Source organism: Musca autumnalis, unplaced genomic scaffold (assembly GCF_047663935.1).
Source record: "Musca autumnalis isolate F117 unplaced genomic scaffold, ASM4766393v1 scaffold_4, whole genome shotgun sequence".
NCBI lineage: Eukaryota > Metazoa > Arthropoda > Insecta > Diptera > Muscidae > Musca > Musca autumnalis.
In genome coordinates this window covers 223920413-223941614 of record NW_027411977.1, presented here as the reverse complement: position 1 = coordinate 223941614, position 21202 = coordinate 223920413, and the positions used below count along the sequence as shown (strand labels likewise).

Below are 21202 nucleotides of genomic sequence, written 5' to 3'. Positions count from 1 at the left end.
TTTATTGGGATAGCTGTTGCAATTTAGTTTTTTTTTTTCAAAATAGTCTGGCTTAATCCCATTGTTGTTGTTTAAAAAATAAAATAGGTATTCTGTCCCTAGAAGACCTTTAAAAGGACAATAAAACAGCTTTTGAAACCCTTTGTATACAAAAGACTTTTAGAAGACCTTAGAAGGTCTTCTTTCCATAGATGACATTTAAAAGGTCTTCTGACTGTAGAATACTACCTTTAGAATGTCTTGCGTCCTTTAATATATCGCCTGTCTGTCCTTTGGTAAGTCGGCTTTCTATTCTGTCCATAGAAAACTTTTAGAAGGCTGCCCAGTGAATACTTTTAGAAGGTCTTCTGTCTATTTAAGACCATTATAATGTCATCTGTTCATGGAATACCTTTATTTGGGTATGTTCTGAGACACACTTTACCTCTCACTTCACGCCTCAAGCATTTTGTTGAGCCCATTTACTAATATTTTTTGCGAATTTCTTGGGGCTAAGATTCATTAGGGAATTTAAAAATATTTTTTAAATATTTTTTTCGACCCTTTGAAGGCTACGAAGATTTTTTAAATAATTTTTCCGACGCTTTGAAGGCTATGTGGATTGTTTAAATATATTTCTCGACCCTTTGAAGGCTACGTGGATTTTTTAAATATTTTTTCGACCCTTGGAAGCTAGGTGGATTTTTTAAATATTTTTATCGACCCTTTGAAGGCTACGTGGATTTTTTAAATATTTTGTTCACCCTTTGGAGGCTACGTTAATTTTTAAATACTTTTTTCGACCCTTTGAAGTCTACGTGGATTTTTTTCGGCCCTTTGGAGACTACGTGAAGTTTTTTAATGGATGTTTTAAATATTTCGACCCTTTGAAGGTTTTTTTTTTTCGCAGAATGTCTTCTGTCCATGGTAGACCTTTATAATGTTTTCTGTAAATAGAAGACCTTTAGAATATTTTCTGTCCACAGAAAACCATTAGAAGATCTCCTGTCCGTATATAGAAGCCCTTTGGAGGGTCTTTTGTCCATAGAATGAACACCTAATTTATTATTGTTATTTTTTAATCTTCTATACATGAAATATCTTTAGAAGGTCTTCTATCCATAGAATATGGTTAGACTTCATTGGAGATACCTACCATTCACTGTCAAACCTCAGGGTTAACTTCTATACATTCTTCAAGATTATAGAAATCACTGTTTAACATCCTATCTCCTTCCCTTGCATGACAACTACAACTACATTTGTATTATGGGCCACAATATCATTTACCCTTAATGAGGACATAATAATAAGAATTTAAAAAAGAATTTCAATGACGGATAACAGCCGCCGCAACAACAACAGTCATTCAAATATACATATGTATATAAATAAATAGTTATGGCATTCATGCAAAGCATTCATTCGATTGCTCGCTTTCAAGAAAAAAAATACTTTCATGAGAAAAAAAAAAATGAAACAAGACATCGTTCGTCTATTTGACGACGTCATAAGTTTAATAAAAAAACAATTAGTCAATCAGACCATGAATTTAGACTAGGTTTTTTTACTATACAACAAGGGTACCACTTTATAATACAGGCATATTGTATAGAAAATACCCGTTTCAACAAAATTGGCCGATCATTTCTAAATGGAAAAACACAAAATGTTATGTAAAATAAGGAGGAGTGGGAAGATTAGTAAAGCTTAAAACACTAGATCCTATCCGCCTATCGTTGGCAAATTAAGATGCCATTATAAAGTCTCTGTTACTCCTATAATGAGTTATATTAGCTCTGTTACTTTAAGTGCAGTTTTTTATGTTTACACAAAAAACGTTCCTTTACAACAAAAAAGCAATATAATTGGCTACTTTTGTTATTTTTACTAATACCAATATTGAAAAGGAAAAGGTGTGTAAAGGAAATGGTATGTACCAATTATCATAATTAGTATTTCCTTTTCTTTCTGCCCCTCTCCTTGGAGGAAAATATCAGATAATCTTCCCTTTGCGGTAAAAGGAAACATTTTTCACCATCATCAAGCCCAACAAGAGATTTTCTAACTTTTAAAGACAGCTTATTGCTTATACATGTCTGTCACACTAATTGACCCCATACCACTTTTTACAATCGAACTTCTTAACCTAAATAATCGTTTATCGTTTTCTGATAGGCTATGACATATCATTGACACCTACAATTATAATCAAATTTGAGATAATGGTCAATTGGGCATTTCAATAATAATAATTTCACTTGTGTGAAAAGAAATCTTAATATATCAAAATCTACCTTTGTTTTAAAAACTACATACATATGCACTTATATTTGGAGGCTACATGGATTTTTTAAATAATTTTTTGACCCTTTGGAGGCTACGTGGATTTTTTAAATAATTTTTTTGACCCTTTGGAGGCTACGTGGATTTTTTAAATATTTTTTTCGACCCTTTAAAGGCTACGTGGATTTTTTAAACAATTTTTTCTACCCTTTAAAGGCTACGCGGATTTTTTAAATAATTTTTTCGACCCTTTGGAGGCTACGTGGATTTTTTTAATAATTTTTTCGACCCTTTAAAGGCTACGTGGATTTTTTAAATAATTTTTTAGACCCTTTGGAGGCTACGTGGATTTTTTAAATAATTTTTTCGACCCTTTAAAGGCTACGTGGATTTTTTAAATAATTTTTTCGACCCTTTACAGGCTACGTGGATTTTTTAAATAATTTTTTCTACCCTTTAAAGGCTATGCGGATTTTTTAAATAATTTTTTCGACCCTTTAAAGGCTACGTGGATTTTTTAAATAATTTTTTCTACCCTTTAAAGGCTATGCGGATTTTTTAAATAATTTTTTCGACCCTTTAAAGGCTACGTGGATTTTTTAAATAATTTTTTCGACCCTTTACAGGCTACGTGGATTTTTTAAATAATTTTTTCGACCCTTTAAAGGCTACGTGGATTTTTTAAAATAATTTTTTCGACCCTTTCGAGGCTACGTGGGTTTTTTAAATAATTTTTTCGAAACTTCAAAGGCTACGTGGATTTTTTTAATAATTTTTTAAATAATTTTTTCGACCCTTTAAAGGCTACGTGGATTTTTTAAATAATTTTTTCGAAACTTGAAAGGCTACGTGGATTTTTTAAATAATTTTTTCGACCCTTTAAAGGCTACGTGGATTTTTTAAATAATTTTTTCCAAACTTGAAAGGCTACGTGGATTTTTTAAATAATTTTTTCGACCCTTTAAAGGCTACGTGGATTTTTTAAATAATTTTTTCGACCCTTTAAAGGCTACGTGGATTTTTTAAATAATTTTTTTGGACCCTTTAAAGGCTACGTGGATTTTTTAAATAATTTTTTCGACCCTTTAAAGGCTACGTGGATTTTTTAAATAATTTTTTCGACCCTTTAAAGGCTACGTGTATTTTTAAATAATTTTTTCGACCCTTTAAAGGCCACGTGGATTTTTTAAATAATTGTTTCGTCCCTTTAAAGGCTACGTGGATTTTTTAAAGAATTTTTTCGTCCCTTTAAAGGCTACGTGGATTTTTTAAATAATTTTTTCGACCCTTTAAAGGCTACGTGGATTTTTTAAATAATTTTTTCTATCCTTTAAAGGCTATGCGGATTTTTTAAATAATTTTTTCGACCCTTTAAAGGCTACGTGGATTTTTTAAATAATTTTTTCGACCCTTTACAGGCTACGTGGATTTTTTAAATAATTTTTTCGACCCTTTAAAGGCTACGTGGATTTTTTTAAATAATTTTTTCGACCCTTTCGAGGCTACGTGGGTTTTTTAAATAATTTTTTCGAAACTTCAAAGGCTACGTGGATTTTTTTAATAATTTTTTAAATAATTTTTTCGACCCTTTAAAGGCTACGTGGATTTTTTAAATAATTTTTTCGAAACTTGAAAGGCTACGTGGATTTTTTAAATAATTTTTTCGACCCTTTAAAGGCTACGTGGATTTTTTAAATAATTTTTTCCAAACTTGAAAGGCTACGTGGATTTTTTAAATAATTTTTTCGACCCTTTAAAGGCTACGTGGATTTTTTAAATAATTTTTTCGACCCTTTAAAGGCTACGTGGATTTTTTAAATAATTTTTTTGGACCCTTTAAAGGCTACGTGGATTTTTTAAATAATTTTTTCGACCCTTTAAAGGCTACGTGGATTTTTTAAATAATTTTTTCGACCCTTTAAAGGCTACGTGTATTTTTAAATAATTTTTTCGACCCTTTAAAGGCCACGTGGATTTTTTAAATAATTGTTTCGTCCCTTTAAAGGCTACGTGGATTTTTTAAAGAATTTTTTCGTCCCTTTAAAGGCTACGTGGATTTTTTAAATAATTTTTTCGACCCTTTAAAGGCTACGTGGATTTTTTTAAATAATTTTTTCGACCCTTTAAAGGCTACGTGGATTTTTTTAAATAATTTTTTCGACCCTTTAAAGGCTACGTGGATTTTTTAAATAATTTTTTCGACCCTTTAAATGCTACGTGGATTTTTTAAATAATTTTTTCGACCCTTTAAAGGCTACGTGGATTTTTTAAATAATTTTTTCGACCCTTTAAAGGCTACGTGGATTTTTTAAATAATTTGTTCGACCCTTTAAAGGCTACGTGGATTTTTTAAATAATTTTTTCGACCCTTTAAAGGCTACGTGGATTTTTTAAATAATTTTTTTCGACCCTTTAAAGGCTACGTGGATTTTTTAAATAATTTTTTCGACCCTTTAAAGGCTACGTGGATTTTTTAAATAATTTTTTCGACCCTTTAAAGGCTACGTGGATTTTTTAAATAATTTTTTCGACCCTATAAAGGCTACGTGGATTTTTTAAATATTTTTTTCGACCCTTTAAAGGCTACGTGGATTTTTTAAATAATTTTTTCGACCCTTTAAAGGCTACGTGGATTTTTTAAATAATTTTTTCGACCCTATAAAGGCTACGTGGATTTTTTAAATAATTTTTTCGACCCTTTAAAGGCTACGTGGATTTTTTAAATAATTTTTTCGACCCTTTAAAGGCTACGTGGATTTTTTAAATAATTTTTTCGACCCTTTAAAGGCTACGTGGATTTTTCAAATAATTTTTTCGACCCTTTAAAGGCTACGTGGATTTTTTAAATAATTTTTTCGACCCTTTAAAGGCTACGTGGATTTTTTAAATAATTTTTTCGACCCTTTAAAGGCTACGTGGATTTTTTAAATAATTTTTTCGACCCTTTAAAGGCTACGTGGATTTTTTAAATAATTTTTTCGACCCTTTAAAGGCTACGTGGATTTTTTAAATAATTTTTTCGACCCTTTAAAGGCTACGTGGATTTTTTAAATAATTTTTTCGACCCTTTAAAGGCTACGTGGATTTTTTAAATAATTTTTTCGACCCTTTAAAGGCTACGTGGATTTTTTAAATAATTTTTTCGACCCTTTAAAGGCTACGTGGATTTTTTAAATAATTTTTTCGACCCTTTAAAGGCTACGTGGATTTTTTAAATAATTTTTTCGACCCTTTAAAGGCTACGTGGATTTTTTAAATAATTTTTTCGACCCTTTAAAGGCTACGTGGATTTTTTAAATAATTTTTTCGACCCTTTAAAGGCTACGTGGATTTTTTAAATAATTTTTTCGACCCTTTAAAGGCTACGTGGATTTTTTAAATAATTTTTTCGACCCTTTAAAGGCTACGTGGATTTTTTAAATAATTTTTTCGACCCTTTAAAGGCTACGTGGATTTTTTAAATAATTTTTTCGACCCTTTAAAGGCTACGTGGATTTTTTAAATAATTTTTTCGACCCTTTAAAGGCTACGTGGATTTTTTAAATAATTTTTTCGACCCTTTAAAGGCTACGTGGATTTTTTAAATAATTTTTTCGACCCTTTAAAGGCTACGTGGATTTTTTAAATAATTTTTTCGACCCTTTAAAGGCTACGTGGATTTTTTAAATAATTTTTTTCGACCCTTTAAAGGCTACGTGGATTTTTTAAATAATTTTTTCGACCCTTTAAAGGCTACGTGGATTTTTTAAATAATTTTTTCGACCCTTTAAAGGCTACGTGGATTTTTTAAATAATTTTTTCGACCCTTTAAAGGCTACGTGGATTTTTTAAATAATTTTTTCGACCCTTTAAAGGCTACGTGGATTTTTTAAATAATTTTTTCGACCCTCTAAAGGCTACGTGGATTTTTTAAATAGCTTTTTGGACCCTTTAAAGGCTACGTGGATTTTTTAAATAATTTTTTCGACCCTCTAAAGGCTACGTGGATTTTTTAAATAGCTTTTTGGACCCCTTAAAGGCTACGTGGATTTTTTAAATAATTTTTTCGACCCTTTAAAGGCTACGTGGATTTTTTAAATAATTTTTTCGACCCTTTAAAGGCTACGTGGATTTTTTAAATAATTTTTTCGACCCTTTAAAGGCTACGTGGATTTTTTAAATAATTTTTTCGACCCTTTAAAGGCTACGTGGATTTTTTAAATAATTTTTTCGACCCTCTAAAGGCTACGTGGATTTTTTAAATAGCTTTTTGGACCCTTTAAAGGCTACGTGGATTTTTTAAATAATTTTTTCGACCCTCTAAAGGCTACGTGGATTTTTTAAATAGCTTTTTGGACCCTTTAAAGGCTACGTGGATTTTTTAAATAATTTTTTCGACCCTTTAAAGGCTACGTGGATTTTTTAAATAATTTTTTCGACCCTTTAAAGGCTACGTGGATTTTTTAAATAATTTTTTCGACCCTTCAAAGGCTACGTGGATTTTTTAAATAATTTTTTTCGACCCTTTGGAGGCTAGTGCATTTTTTAAATAATTTTTTTGACCCTTTGGAGGCTACGTGGATTTTTTAAATAATTTTTTCGACCCTTTGGAGGCTACGTGGATTTTTTAAATAATTTTTTCGACCCTTTAAAGGCTACGTGGATTTTTTAAATATTTTTTTGACCCTTTGGAGGCTACGTGGATTTTTTTAAATATTTTTTTTTGACCCTTTGAAGGCTACATGGATTTTTTTAAATAATTTTTTCGACCCTTTAAAGGCTACGTGGATTTTTTAAATATTTGTTTCGACCCTTTAAAGGCTACGTGGATTTTTTAAATATTTTTTTCGACCCTTTAAAGGCTACGTGGATTTTTTAAATAATTTTTTCGACCCTTTAAAGGCTACTTGCATTTTTTAAATAATTTTTTCGACCCTTTAAAGGCTACGTGGATTTTTTAAATAATTTTTGGATTGTTTAAATAATTTTTTCGACCCTTTAAAGACTACGTGGATTTTTTAAATAATTTTTTCGACCCTTTAAAGGCTACTTGGATTTTTTAAATAATTTTTTCGACCCTTTAAAGGCTACGTGGATTTTTTAAATAATTTTTTCGACCCTTTAAAGGCTACCTGGATTTTTTAAATAATTTTTTCGACCCTTTAAAGGCTACCTGGATTTTTTAAATAATTTTTCGACCCTTTAAAGGCTACCTGGATATTTTAAATAATTTTTTCGACCCTTTAAAGGCTACCTGGATTTTTTAAATAATTTTTTCGACCCTTTAAAGGCTACCTGGATTTTTTAAATAATTTTTTCGACCCTTTAAAGGCTACGTGGATTTTTTAAATAATTTTTTCGACCCTTTAAAGGCTAAGTGAATTTTTTAAATAATTTTTTCGACCCTTTAAAGGCTACGTGGATTTTTTAAATAATTTTTTCGACCCTTTAAAGGCTACGTGGATTTTTTAAATAATTTTTTCGACCCTTTAAAGGCTACGTGGATTCTTTAAATAATTTTTTCGACCTTTGGAGACTACGTGGATTTTTTAAATAATTTTTTCGACCCTTTAAAGGCTACGTGGATTTTTTAAATAATTTTTTCGACCCTTTAAAGGCTACGTGGATTTTTTTAAATAATTTTTTCGACCCTTTAAAGGCTACGTAGATTTTTTAAATAATTTTTTCGACCCTTTAAAGGCTACGTGGATTTTTTAAATAATTTTTTCGACCCTTTAAAGGCTGCGTGGATTTTTTAAATATTTTTTTGACCCTTTAAAGGCTACGTGGATTTTTTAAATAATTTTTTTGACCCTTTAAAGGCTACTTGGATTTTTTAAATATTTTTTTCGACCCTTTGAAGGCTACGTGGATTTTTTAAATATTTTTTTCGACCCTTTGAAGGCTACGTGGATTTTTTAAATATTTTTTTCGACCCTTTGAAGGCTACGTGGATTTTTTAAATATTTTTTTCGACCCTTTGAAGGCTACGTGGATTTTTTAAATATTTTTTTCGACCCTTTGAAGGCTACGTGGATTTTTTAAATATTTTTTTCGACCCTTTGAAGGCTACGTGGATTTTTTAAATATTTTTTTCGACCCTTTGAAGGCTACGTGGATTTTTTAAATATTTTTTTCGACCCTTTGAAGGCTACGTGGATTTTTTAAATATTTTTTTCGACCCTTTGAAGGCTATTTTTTTTTTCGAAGAATGACTTCCGTCCATGGTAGACCTTTATAAGGTCTTCTGTTAATAGAAGACCTTTAGAAGATTTTCTGTCCACACAAAAACCATTAGAAGATCTTCTTCCACAGAACACCTTTAGACGGACTTGTGTCCATAAAAGACCTTTAGAAGGTCTTCTCTCAATAAAATAGATTTATAGGAACTATAAAAGGCCTTTGGATTGTCTTCTGTCCATTGCAGACCTTTAGAAGCACCTTAGACGCCGGCTTTCTTTCAGAAAGGGTCTATAGAACCCCGTTTTCTTTCAGAAAGGGCCCATTGAAACTCGCTTTCTTTTAGAAAGGGTCTAGAGAAGACCTTTCAGAAAAGGTCTGTAGAAGCCCGCTTTTTTAAGAAAGGTTCTTTCTATAGAAGAACTCTTTCAGAAAAGGGTTATAGATGCCCTGCTATCTTTCTTTCTTTTTATGGAAGTCCGATTTCTTTCATAAAGGCTCTATAGAAGCCCGTTTTCTTTCAGAAAGAGTCTATAGATGACCGCTTTATTTCAGAAATGGTCTATAGAAGTCTTATTTCTTTCAGAAAGGTCTATAGAATACCGCTTTCTTTTAGAAATGGTCTATAGAAGCCCACTTTCTTTCAGAAAGTTTATATAGATGCCCAATTTCTTTTAGGAAAGGCCTATAGAAGCACCCTTTCTTTCGAAAAGGGTCTATGAAAGCCCGCTTTCTTTCAGAAAGAGTCTATAGAAGCCCGCTTTCTTTCAGAAAGGGTCTACTGAAGTCCGCATTCTTTCAGAAAGGTTATATAGATGCCCAATTTCTTTTAGGAAAGGTCTACAGAAGCACCCTTTCTTTCGAAAAGGGTCTATGAAAGCCCACTTTCTTTCAGAAAGAGTCTATAGAAGCCCGCTTCCTTTCAGAAAGTGTCTAATAAAGCCCGCTTTCTTTCAGAAAGGGTATATAGAAGCCCTTTCTTTATTATTGCTGTTATTTTTTTAATCCCTCCAGCTTACCTTTTAATCTATTTAAAAACTTCAGTTTTATTTTTTTTTTAATTTTATTACTTTTATTTTTTATTAAATATTTCTTCTTCAATTTCTTCCACACCATACACCCTAATAAACAGCAAAATAAATTATGAATGAGAAATAATGCAAGAGTGTTATGGTGAGAGGTGTTGGTTTCTTTGGATGTCTTTATCTAGGAAAAAAATGTTTTAAACCAATTAAATTAATAAACTCTTTTTCCAAAGAGGTTGAGTTGTTGAGGCTCTCACGCAACCCATTTGTGCGGCGGCGGTGGTGCACATGATGGCATTTTTTGTTTGTTTTTTTTTTGGCTCAAAATAGAATAGGGTGATCTAAGTGAAACTTTTTTGCATGTTATTTCCTTAAAAAAAAGAAGAACGGAACAAACATTTTGTTGTGGAAAAATAAAGCCCAGAAGCCAAATAGATACCTTCTCTTGGTTCTAACTTGACAACAAGTTGTTTTGTATGCATGGCCCGTAGCCTACTTTAGAATGAATTTCGTTCATTCGCTGAATTATTGTTTGTTCGTTGAACAACGACCTTTAAGACGATTCTTGACTTTATTTTGATTTCTGTTCGGCTCTGTTTAAAAAAATGTTGTTCTTCGATCAGCGTTTTGTTGTTGTTGAAATAATAATAATAATAAAACAAACACGTTTATTGTTTTTGTTGTTTATAATTTGTTGGTTTTTTTGCATTTAAGGTATGCTTCTTCTCCACGGTGTATTTGATCAGTTTTACATAATGATGAGTATTTTTTATTTATAAACTTTAGTTTATTCTTTTGTTTTTGGTTTTGTGTTTTTTTTTTTCTTATGTTTTGGATAGATAAGTGAGTTTTTTTTTCTGGATTATCTCTGGATAATTCTAGTAGTAGCAAAAAAATAAACAAAATTATGTCACTATTTATCTCTGTTGTTGTTTTGTTTGTTTTACTTAAACTAAAGCATTAAAAAAACCCATTTCATTTGGAATATATCTCAGCTAAAAATAGTATAATTTATTATTACTAAAAAATTTTTAAATTATTTTGTTATTTATAATTGTTGCTTATATGAAAAAATATCTACAAAAATTCAACAAGTTCTAAGTCTAAAACAAAAGAAAAACGCGAACATACAAAAAATAAGAAAGAACTTTTTTAGATCTTCTCTTTGCGCCTGGTTGAAACTCCCTTTCAATATTTTTTATAATTGGTTTTAGTTAAGATTACAAATTTTAAGTTAAATGGAAATGGGAGTGGAAATATTTGTTTGCATTTGTTTTTTTTTTTTTTTTGTCTTGTTTGTGTGGTTTGAACAATGTTTGTTATGGGAATCGGATGTTTGCTCAACAAAGTTGGAATTAGGTTTACATTTACAGCCTCTAAAGGGAAAGAGTTGCTTCAAATTCCAAACAAAAATGTGTTTTTAAATAACAATTGAATTCCAATTGTGTTGAGTAGTGTGTTAAGTAGTTTAGAACCTGCGTCCGGAGGCTATGAATACTTTACAAAATTTTGTATGGTATTGAATTATATCAGCCGATTCCCTTACATCCTTTTAATTTTGTTTTGTTTTTCTAATTTATTTTCTTGTTGATTATTTATTTCGAATGTTTATTTTTTGTTATATTTTTGTTTTCTCGTTTCGTTTTCCTTAACTACTTATATTCTAATATATAGAGCTTATAAAATAACATATATTATTAATATATTTATATACTAATTTAGAAAAAAAAGTATTTATATATAGAAAAACACATTTTTTGATAAAACTACACAAAAGGGAGATAGAGAGAGAGGAAATAAATTATTTATTTTTAAATACTAAAGAACACGGAAAACAGTAAGGAATCTGTGTAATAAAAAAACAAAAACAACAATTCGAACTAACAAAAAAAAATAGAAAATTATTTTACAATAAAAACAGAAAAATATTAGCAATTGGAACAAGTCTAGTTTAGGGGCACCACTAATTTTTTGTACACAAGACGACCTCCTGGGGTGAGTTTAGCATAGAAGACAACCTAATTGGTCGACTTCTGTTTAGAAGATAACCTTATAGGTCGACTTCTGTTTAGAAGATAACCTTATAGGTCGACTTCTGTATAGAAGACGACATTATAGGTCGACTTCTGTATAGAAGACGACCTTATAGGTCGACTTCCGTATAGAAGACGACCTTATAGGTCGACTTCTGTATAGAAGACGACATAATAGGTCGACTTCTGTATAGAAAACGTCCTTATAGGCCGACCTCTGTATAGAAGATGACCTTATAGGTCGATTTCTTTATAGAAGACCTCCTTATAGATCGACTTCTGTATAGAAGACGACCTTATAGGTCGCCTTCTGTATAGAAGACGATCTTATAGATTGACTTCTGTATAGAAGACGACCTTATAGGTCGACTTCTGTATAGAAGACGATCTTATAGGTCGACTTCTGTATAGAAGACGATCTTATAGGTCGACTTCTGTATAGAAGATGACCTTATAGGTCGACTTCTGTTTGAAGACGACCTTATTTCGACTTCTGTATTGAAGTCAACCTTATAGGTCGACTTCTGTATTGAAGACGACCTTATAGGTCGACTTCTGTATAGATGATGACCTTATAGGTCGACTTCTTTATAGAAGACCTCCTTATAGATCGACTTCTGTATAGAAGACGACCTTATAGGTCGACTTCTGTATAGACTTCTTTATAGAAGACGACCTTATAGATCGACTTCTTTATAGAAGACCTCCTTATAGATCGACTTCTGTATAGAAGACGATCTTATAGGTCGACTTCTGTATAGAAGACGACCTTATAGCTCGACTTCTGTATAGAAGACGACCTTATAGGTTGACTTCTGTATAGAAGATAACCTTCTAGGTCGACTTCTGTATAGAATACGACCTTATAGGTGATCCTCTGTATAGAAGACCTAAAAGGACGTCTTCTATATAGAAGATGACCTCAAAGGACGTCTTCTATATAAAATATATCCTTAAAAGTCGTCTTCTGTATAGATGACCTTGTAGGTCGTCTTCTGTATAGAAGATGACCTTATAGGTCGACTTCTGTATAGAAGATTGCCTTTTAGGTCGTCTTCTGTATAAAAGATGATAATACAGGTCGTCATCTTTATAGATAAGGTCGTCTAAAATACAAAAGCTGACCTATATGGTCGTCTTCAATACAGAAGCTGACCTGTAGGGTCAACTTCTACACAGAGGGTGACCTATAAGTTTCGTATTCTATACAATATTCGGCCTTTGAGGACTTCTTACAATACAATTCGAATGGGGCCTCCAGACTAACCTTAAAACCAAATGTACATTGATAATGATGATGAATGTTGAGTGATGTTGATGTTGTTGTTGTTGCTGGATGTTGACTTTGTAATCCTCTTATTGTTCATAACGTTAATGATGTCGATAATAATGATAATGATGTTCATATGCATCATGATAGTTATTGTTGTTGTTATTGTTTTACTAATTTATTACATACCCCTTTTGCATTATTCTTGATTTTCAGTTTCTTTCATTCTTCTGCCTCCACATTATTCCTGGGGTATGTATAAAATCAGTTGTTTAACTGCTGCTAATGATGATAAATAATACATGAGAATCTTCTTATGCTACGACGATGTAATCAATAGACGTTTGCTACTGAGATTTGTTTGGAAATTGTTGCTGCTGCTAATAATGCTCTTACAACTACTATTATTACTTAGACTACTACTACTGCTGCTGCTACAGCAATTATCCGGCAGTTCATAGGCTATACCACCCCATCTCAGTTTATAGGTGCGGGTACGCCATCTAATTGCAGGATTCCACAGGGCATGTAGAAACAAATAGGGCCCGCTCAGCTCTCGAAACAGCCAGCCGATAACAAATTCAAATTTGTGAAAGGTCAATGACCCGTTTTGCACAATGGACAGCATCAACCAATCGGATAGAAACCATGTTAGGATATGCACCAAATAGAACACCAGCGGATCCCATTTGAAGACAATTGTGGCAGACCAGGCAGCCAGGGCACCCAATACCATGCACTCGGACAGGGGTTCTAGGAGAATAGTTGTTGGAACCATGGCCACACGTAACTTGGCCCATCGTATAAGTCTTTGCTGGAAGGTACCAATGTCACAGGTACCACAATTTTGCAATGCTGGCTGATTGCTAATACGCATTTTCCATCCTTGCTCCGTTATGGCTTTGGCAATGAAAAAATCCTCAGCCAGATAGCAACCGAATGTTTTCAAGCCTCCCAGGCTATCAATCACTGATTTGCGTAGCAAACATGACATTCCAGTGTGGCAATTGATGCCGAGAAAATCTGCCGACAAATAGATACGCGATTGTACCGTACCAAAGAACACCTTTTCAAAGGTGGCCGCAAAACCCTCACGATCACAGGTAAATGGCATTTGATGGACCAAGGCATACTTTTCGCCCATATGATGCACCATATCCAGCAGAGTATCGTTGCGCATTTTTATACCACTATCCGATATCATTACAAACTCGTACTTTGCCGCCTCATAGGCTGGATTCATGTTGTTAATTTTTGGATTTACACCCACATTTGAACCGCCCAAAAACAATCTCGCGTCGACTTGCGGATATTTGGCTATTAACGCCTCGACAATTTTCACAGCCGGATCACACTTGTCTTCAATACAAAACAGCAACTCATACACCGGATAATCCATGGTGAAAAATGTTTCTAGATTGTGCTCTAAATTCGGGTCGACACCCATCAGCGGTTTGAGTATGGACACACCCGGCAACGGAGTCTCATTGGGGCATTTACACGATTTCTTGTGCAGTTTAAACTTGCCATAACATATCGCTATCAGATGCACACACCATGTTCCACACCAAAATATTAGAAAAAATATTGCGAATCCATACAAAGGTGTCGGTAGATGTGACATCTTCTTTCCACTTCACTCTTCTCTTCTTGCGTGTCGTTCGTTGTGTTTTTTCTCAGATAGATATCTGAAAGAAGGATAAATATTTTTTCAGTTCATATAAAATAATTTTACCCGCATTTTGGTTGAAACTTTCTTTAAAATCAGTAAATAAAAACCATGAAAATATGAATCATGTAGCTATGAATTGTGTACCATGTCGTATGAACGGGTTAATTCGTGTACGTAATTATGAGAACGAACGACGTGATTCAAATGCTGGTATGAACATGACATAACTGTTTTTAATCATTAAGAACAACAATGACACAGTAAATAGCAAAGTAGTGAAATATGAATGCCTCCTTAAAACAAGCAGACAAATGAACTTCATTGAGACAGCTTAGGAGACAAAGCAAATTGCGTCAAACTTTTTTTCTTTTTCTGTGATAACCCAGAAGAGAAAACGTTTAATGTCGGCTATTTTCGACAAAAACTTAATTTTTGAAAACTTTTTGTGGAAAAAGTTTCAAATCCAGCCACTACATTCAACTTGCTCCAAAAAAACATCGTGTAAAGTACCCATAAGATTTTACTCTACTATGGAAGTCGATCTAGAGACGCATAATTTCATGAAATTTTTTAGTGAAATCACTCTAGTGTGGACCGGGACTAAAAATAAATCATTTCGTACAGTTTTCTAGCACAACTTCATTCCGAAATTATTACCCAAAGTTTCAACGATTTCAACAAATATTTACATTTTTCATTAATAAATTTGTTTTTTAGTTTTTGCTTAAAAAAACAACATTTTTACCTGTTCTTTGAGGAACACATAGGTTTTCATAGTTCGATTTTTTTTCATTCACAAGCAAATACTCGATCGAATGTCGTAACTATGCCCCTTTTTACCTTTAATTCTAAACTTGTTTTAGCAATTTGTTTATAAAACACTAATGGGCGTTGAAAACAACAACCACATGAAAAATGTGTAAGTGATGCCAAGTTTGTTCTTGAAGTTTTCATGTGGTTGTTGTACCGCAAATCTACAGAAAATAAGTGTAAACAACGGGGTGTAAGTGGATTTCGGAGCATAAGTAGAAACCAGCTATAAGAAATTTATTGTCACCTAAATGTTATCATTTCACATTTGAATGCCACCTGCGAAAATAGAAGAAGACAGCCTTTTTGACAGTTCACCACAGTTGCAAAAATCCTGTGCTGCGAATCGACCACAGTTGCAAAAATCCTGTGCTGCGAATCGACCACAGTTGCAAAAATCCTGTGCTGCGAATCGACCACAGTTGCAAAACTCCTGTGCTGCGAATCGACCACAGTTGCAAAAATCCTGTGCTGCGAATCGACCACAGTTGCAAAAATCCTGTGCTGCGAATCGACCACAGTTGCAAAAATCCTGTGCTGCGAATCGACCACAGTTGCAAAAATCCGTGCTGCGAATCGACCACGGTGTGTCTTACAATACTTTAGCAATTAAAACTTTACTTACAATTATTTAAGCTGCGATATTTATAAATTTCCGAGATTTAAAAGATTATGTTTTTCTTTTCTGACACGACACCCCAACACCGCAATTCATTCACTTAACATAATTAATATTGCGGATTTTGCCTCTTGCCTCGTGTGTGGCGACGATACACACGTCAAAATATTTCGTTTGTCGCACACTGCGTGTTAATTTCGATGCTTTTCCGTGTTCGAAGTAAATCTTAACACTAATTATTCCCACCGATTGCACGGCTTGAGTCATTCATTCTATTTGCGATTTTCTCTGTTGTTTTCACGCACACACATAAATAAATAAGTTATTTTTTATCAACGAAAACAAAAAAAGAAGATAATGCAAATCGCTGCTCTCCGTCGGCGATAGTGATGACAATAAGAACGATAATTGCAAATGGGTTTCGATGAGAGGCAGAGAGTTATCGGTAATCGATAGCGTGTGTGTTTATCTAAGGGGGCTCACACTACGATGTATAGTTTGAAAAGTAGCGTTTGTTGATGACGATTATTCAATTGATGATTTTTAATGCCATGTTCATGCAAGAAATGGGAGAAGAAATTTGGAAATTCGAAATTAGTTACACCAAATTATTATAGCATATTTTTGAGGGCTGTAATATTTGGTTTGTTCCTTTACTTTTAAAAATGGTAAAACCGGCAAAATTAGTAAAAGTTGTAAACTGCTCACATATAAATTGTATGGTGTCAGAAGTAAAGGAAAGCTTTTCGAGTAAAAAGTGGCAAAACTTGAAGATTCTTGCACGTAAAGGAACAGCGCTATTGTTTTACAAAATGCATATTTACATTGAATTCAAGGTTTTTGAATTAGGTTAGTAAACGCACAACTCTCCTAATTCAACAACCGTGCATTAATTTATGGATTTTTTAAGTGAATGGAGTCAAACGTTGTGTGGTGTTGTACTAATAAGGTAATTTTCTTCAAAATGTGCGAACTGGTGATTTTTTTTAATTATTAGGCAAACATACTTGTGTATAAAATAATCCCAACAAAAAAGTTTGCATCCGCGGATGCAGTTAAATCACTACAACCCAGCAAAAAGTTTGCATTCGCGGATGCAGTTGAATCACTACCAGTGTACAGTACATTTGCCGTTGGAGTACATCTTTTCCTATGAATTCACTAATGAATTTTACAAGAGAGCGCGCAGCTAGGATGCACTCTATTTTGCTTCCACAGCACACAGCTAGGATGCACTCCGTTTTCGATCCAAATCACAGCTTTCGATGTAGTCGTTTGGATTGAATTTAAAGGTACTCTTCGGATTGTGTTTTTAATCAATCTAAAAATGCAGTAAAAGCTATTGCGAAATATCCCAGAATAAATAAAATGCATTTATTATTTGGGTAAAACAAGAACACAAAGAACTTTATTATATAAACACAAAAAAGTTTCCATTGAATTCAATCACATTTGAGCTTACTTCCTCCGTTCCCGATTTAATCCAAGCGCATCTGATTTTCTTTCATTATCCTAAATTTTTTATGTTGCCTTCCCATCACTAGTTCAGCTTTCGACATGGACTCCTACTCCACTCCTGCCAGGGACTGTATGTTTGGACGAAATTAGTTTCAGACAATTTGGAGTCGATTTAGCAATGTCCGTCATTGGAACGGATGAACCGGTGGCCTTCGTAATATTTTGTACAAACTTAGTTTAAGTTCGAAGATGAGCCATATCGGTCCAATCCTTCAGGTACCTCCACCACAAAAGTTAAAAAAAATGTTCGGAAAAATTGTGCGCACGATAACTCTCCAAGGCAGTAACTGAGTTGGTCCATATTCTGCACATCATAAAACTTCTACCACACACAAATGAGGTTCCAATATGGACACTATCGGACCTCTACTTCCCGTACCTTCCACACAAAATTTCGGAAAAGTTCAGTTTAGGACTTGCTCTCGAAACGCTTTGATTTTTGTTGCAACAACTTGTGTTCGCTGCCCCTAATACGACGGTACAAGTTTTATCAAGCGCAAGTCCATACTTCTTGCGAAAATAGTCTGAAAGCAGTAAAAACTCCTATGGCACCTGTGTAGTGGTTGGAGCGAACGATAACTTTCGAACGGATCAGCCGATTCTATCCAAAATTTGGCCTTTGTAATATTTTGTCCGAACTTAGTTCATGTTTGAAGATGGGCACTGTCGGTGCGCATTTCCCGGTACCTCCCCCCAAAAGTTAAAAAGTCAATAAAACGCGCTATATCTGTTGAACGGAGCAACCGTCCAAACGTTGGATCTCCTAATATTTTGTCCAAATGTAGTTTTACTTCAGAAATGGTCCATATCGGCCCCACAAAAGTTCTTTTGTTTAAGTGCAGTTCGATCAAGGCGAATGTAGGAATGTGACAAAACGATAAAATATTCTTCGCGAATCTTAAATAAAGATGTTGTGCCCTAAAACCTGGTTTTTGTGCTAATGTAAAAAGGCTTTAAGCAACGGCTTATAAAAAGTAACGAATGGAGTGCATTTTTCACAACTACATGTGGACAGCATCGAAACAACAGTAAAATCACTAGTGTTGGGCAATGTCGTTCATTGAGCGGATCGATCTTTTTCATTCCGTTCACCAAAAGATCCGATCTGAACGTGGTGTTGGTGATTTTGAATATGAACGAAAGAAGCAAAAAGAACCAGAGAAGCTAAAATAACGAGATGAACGATATGATCTACAGAACGACATGAGCTACTGAATGATATGACCTTTTAAACGATATCAGCTAACTGAATCATTGATTGTGTTGTGTGTGATAATTAGTGATGCTTGCGCTAACGCAGCGTGTGTGAGTTTGTTTGTGTTCATAAAAATGGAGTTGGTTTTCTGAACGTGGTGGTGGTTTTGAATATGAACGAAAGAAACTAAAAGAACGAGATGAACGATATGAGCTTACTGAATCATTGATGATTTTCGTTCGTTCTTTTCACGGAATCGTTCCTTGGAACCGGTTCGTTCATGAACGACCCAACTCTAGAAATCACAACTGTACACTGTACGACTTCCAAATTTGTTTGCTGAGCGTTTACGGTTCACAAACGGGGCGGTTGAAGTATTATGTCCCTCTTTTTTTACAACTAGGCCTGGTACATAAGCTGCCTCGCCTGATTGCCTTTCCTGTTCATTTTTGACATGATACAAATAAAAGAATAAATAAGGCCGAGCAAATTTTGAAGTGGGTTGCCCTTTATTCTTTTATCAGAAGCAGCAGCGAGGCAGCTTATGTACCTAGGCCTTAATACTCTCAGAAAATGAAGTAAAAAAAGATTAATTATCACATAATTGCTCTGTTCCAGAACCTGCAAGAATCTACTATTTTTTACTACGATAACAGTTTTTCCTTTATAGTAAAAATTAGTAGATTCTTGCAGTTCTGGAACAGACCAAATATTAATAATTCATGCAAACGCGTTTGCCAGGAGCTATACGACATCCAAGGGGAATTTAACAAGGTGATCCAAAAGGCGTATTCAGGCTGAAGTCTTCATTTGCTGTAATTTTTTGCGCGAAATATCCTCAAAAGGTAGAAGAAAACGGTGAAATATTCTTCGCGAAGCTTAATGAAGACGTTGTACGCAGATTTTCTTTATAGAAGCGAAATATTTGTTATTTATTTTTGAGTCATAATATGTGATGACAGCAAATGAAGACATCAGTCGTTTTTATTGTATCACCTCAAATGAAAACTCATCTGAAATCGATTGGATTTCATTTGACGTTTGAGCAATGGAATTGACAGTTGAAATCGAGTGGATTTCGTAAATGTAAACATAGTAAAAGTCGGCCAACCAGCCAATCAGAAGGCGGCAACCATGTTACTATTTTTATACCCACAGCCTTTAGGCTAAAGAGGGTATTTACACTTTGATACGACCAAAAATGTATCTCATCGAAATAATGGTTTTAGACCCCAAGTATGTTTGTACGATATCCGTTTCAGACAATTTTGAGTAGATCTAGCAATGTCCGTCCGTCTGTCTGTCCGTCTGTCTGGCTGGCTGGTGCGCACGATAACTCTCGAGCGGATCAATAGATTCGGTTCAAATTTTGGGTATCGAAATATTTTGTCCAGATTTGATTTAAGTTCGAAGATGGGTTATATCGGTCCACTCCTTCCGGTACCTCCCCCACACAAGTTCGAAAATGTTCGGAAAATTTGTGCGCACGATAACTCTTGAAGTTAGTAACCGATTTGGTCCATACTTTGCACATCCTGAAATGTGTGCCAGATCGGTCCACTCCTTCGGGTACCTCCCACACAAAATTTCGGAAAAGTTCAGTTTAGGGCCATCTCTCGAATCGCTTTGATTTTTCTTTTAGCAACTTGTATTCACTGCCCCCTAGGAGGTGGTTGGAACGCAAGATAACTCTCGAATGAATCTGCCGATTCGGTCCAAAATTTGGCCTTAGTAATATTTTGTCCAAACATAGTTTAAGTTCGAAGATAAACCATATCGGTCCACTCCTTCAGGTACCTCCCCCACAAAAGTTCAAAAATGTTCGGAAAAATTGTTCGTACGGTAACTCTTGAAGGGAGTGGCCGAATTGGTCCATACTTTACACATCCTAATATATCTACCAGATATAGATCAGGTTCAAATATGGACTATATTTGTCCACTCCATCCGGTACCTCTCACACAAAATTTCGGATAAGTTCACTTTAAGACCTGCAATCGAATCACATTGATTTTTGTTGAAGCAACTTGCATTCGCTGCCTCAATCACGATGGTAAAATTTTTTTCAGGGGCAAGTCCATACTTCTTGAGCAAACAGCCCGAAGGGTGTAAAAACCCCCTATGGCATCATATGTAATGGCTGGAGATCCACTTCCATAATGGTCAATGTCGATCCATTCCTTTAAGTATCCGCAAAAATTTTGATCTTTAATTCTAATCAACATTTTTGTCGGTTCATACATGCAAAATTTTTAAAACCCCCTAAATACATACGTTTTTTGGGAAAAATTGTTTCAATATACACAGGCTGAGGGTATATCTCTGTCAGCAAAGCGGACTGATACTTTTTTACTTGTTTATATTTATTTTGTCGTGTAAACAGTTTTTAAAGAGAGCGTCATTCAGTGCCATATTTGTTTAAAGAGAAGTGAACTTTTTACAGTTTTTTTGTGTACGGTAACGGTTTCTCGGGTAAAATGTGTAAAGCCTTTACCTAATTAACTGCGTGTTGCGTGTGCGTTCAAAAATACAAAAACAAAATACATGTATTTGTTGTTGTTTTCAATTTGAAATACATGTATTTTGTTTTTGTATTTTTGAACGCACACGCAGTTAATTAGGTAGAGGCTTAAAAG

The 21202-nt window shown here is 33.9% G+C and overlaps 3 protein-coding genes across 5 annotated transcripts in view; 1 reads left to right on the top strand and 2 right to left on the bottom strand.

Annotated features, from left to right (window-relative positions):
- LOC141403554 (cationic amino acid transporter 4) overlaps positions 1 to 15994 on the bottom strand; it is a 64435-nt gene extending 48441 nt beyond the window's left edge. The window contains exon 1 of the mRNA XM_073986133.1: positions 15860 to 15994. The gene's annotated coding sequence lies outside the window, so the exon portion shown is untranslated. The remainder of the gene's footprint in view (positions 1 to 15859) is intronic.
- atk (artichoke) overlaps positions 1 to 21202 on the top strand; it is a 100576-nt gene that overhangs the window by 29310 nt on the left and 50064 nt on the right. The gene's annotated exons all lie outside the window — the stretch shown is intronic.
- GlcT (ceramide glucosyltransferase) lies at positions 10117 to 15997 on the bottom strand. The gene is made up of 2 exons (XM_073986134.1): positions 15860 to 15997; positions 10117 to 14440 (listed from the first exon to the last, which is right to left on the bottom strand). The coding sequence occupies exon 2, from the start codon at positions 14374 to 14376 to the stop codon at positions 13072 to 13074; it is 1305 nt and encodes a 434-aa protein (XP_073842235.1). The 5' UTR covers positions 14377 to 14440; positions 15860 to 15997; the 3' UTR covers positions 10117 to 13071.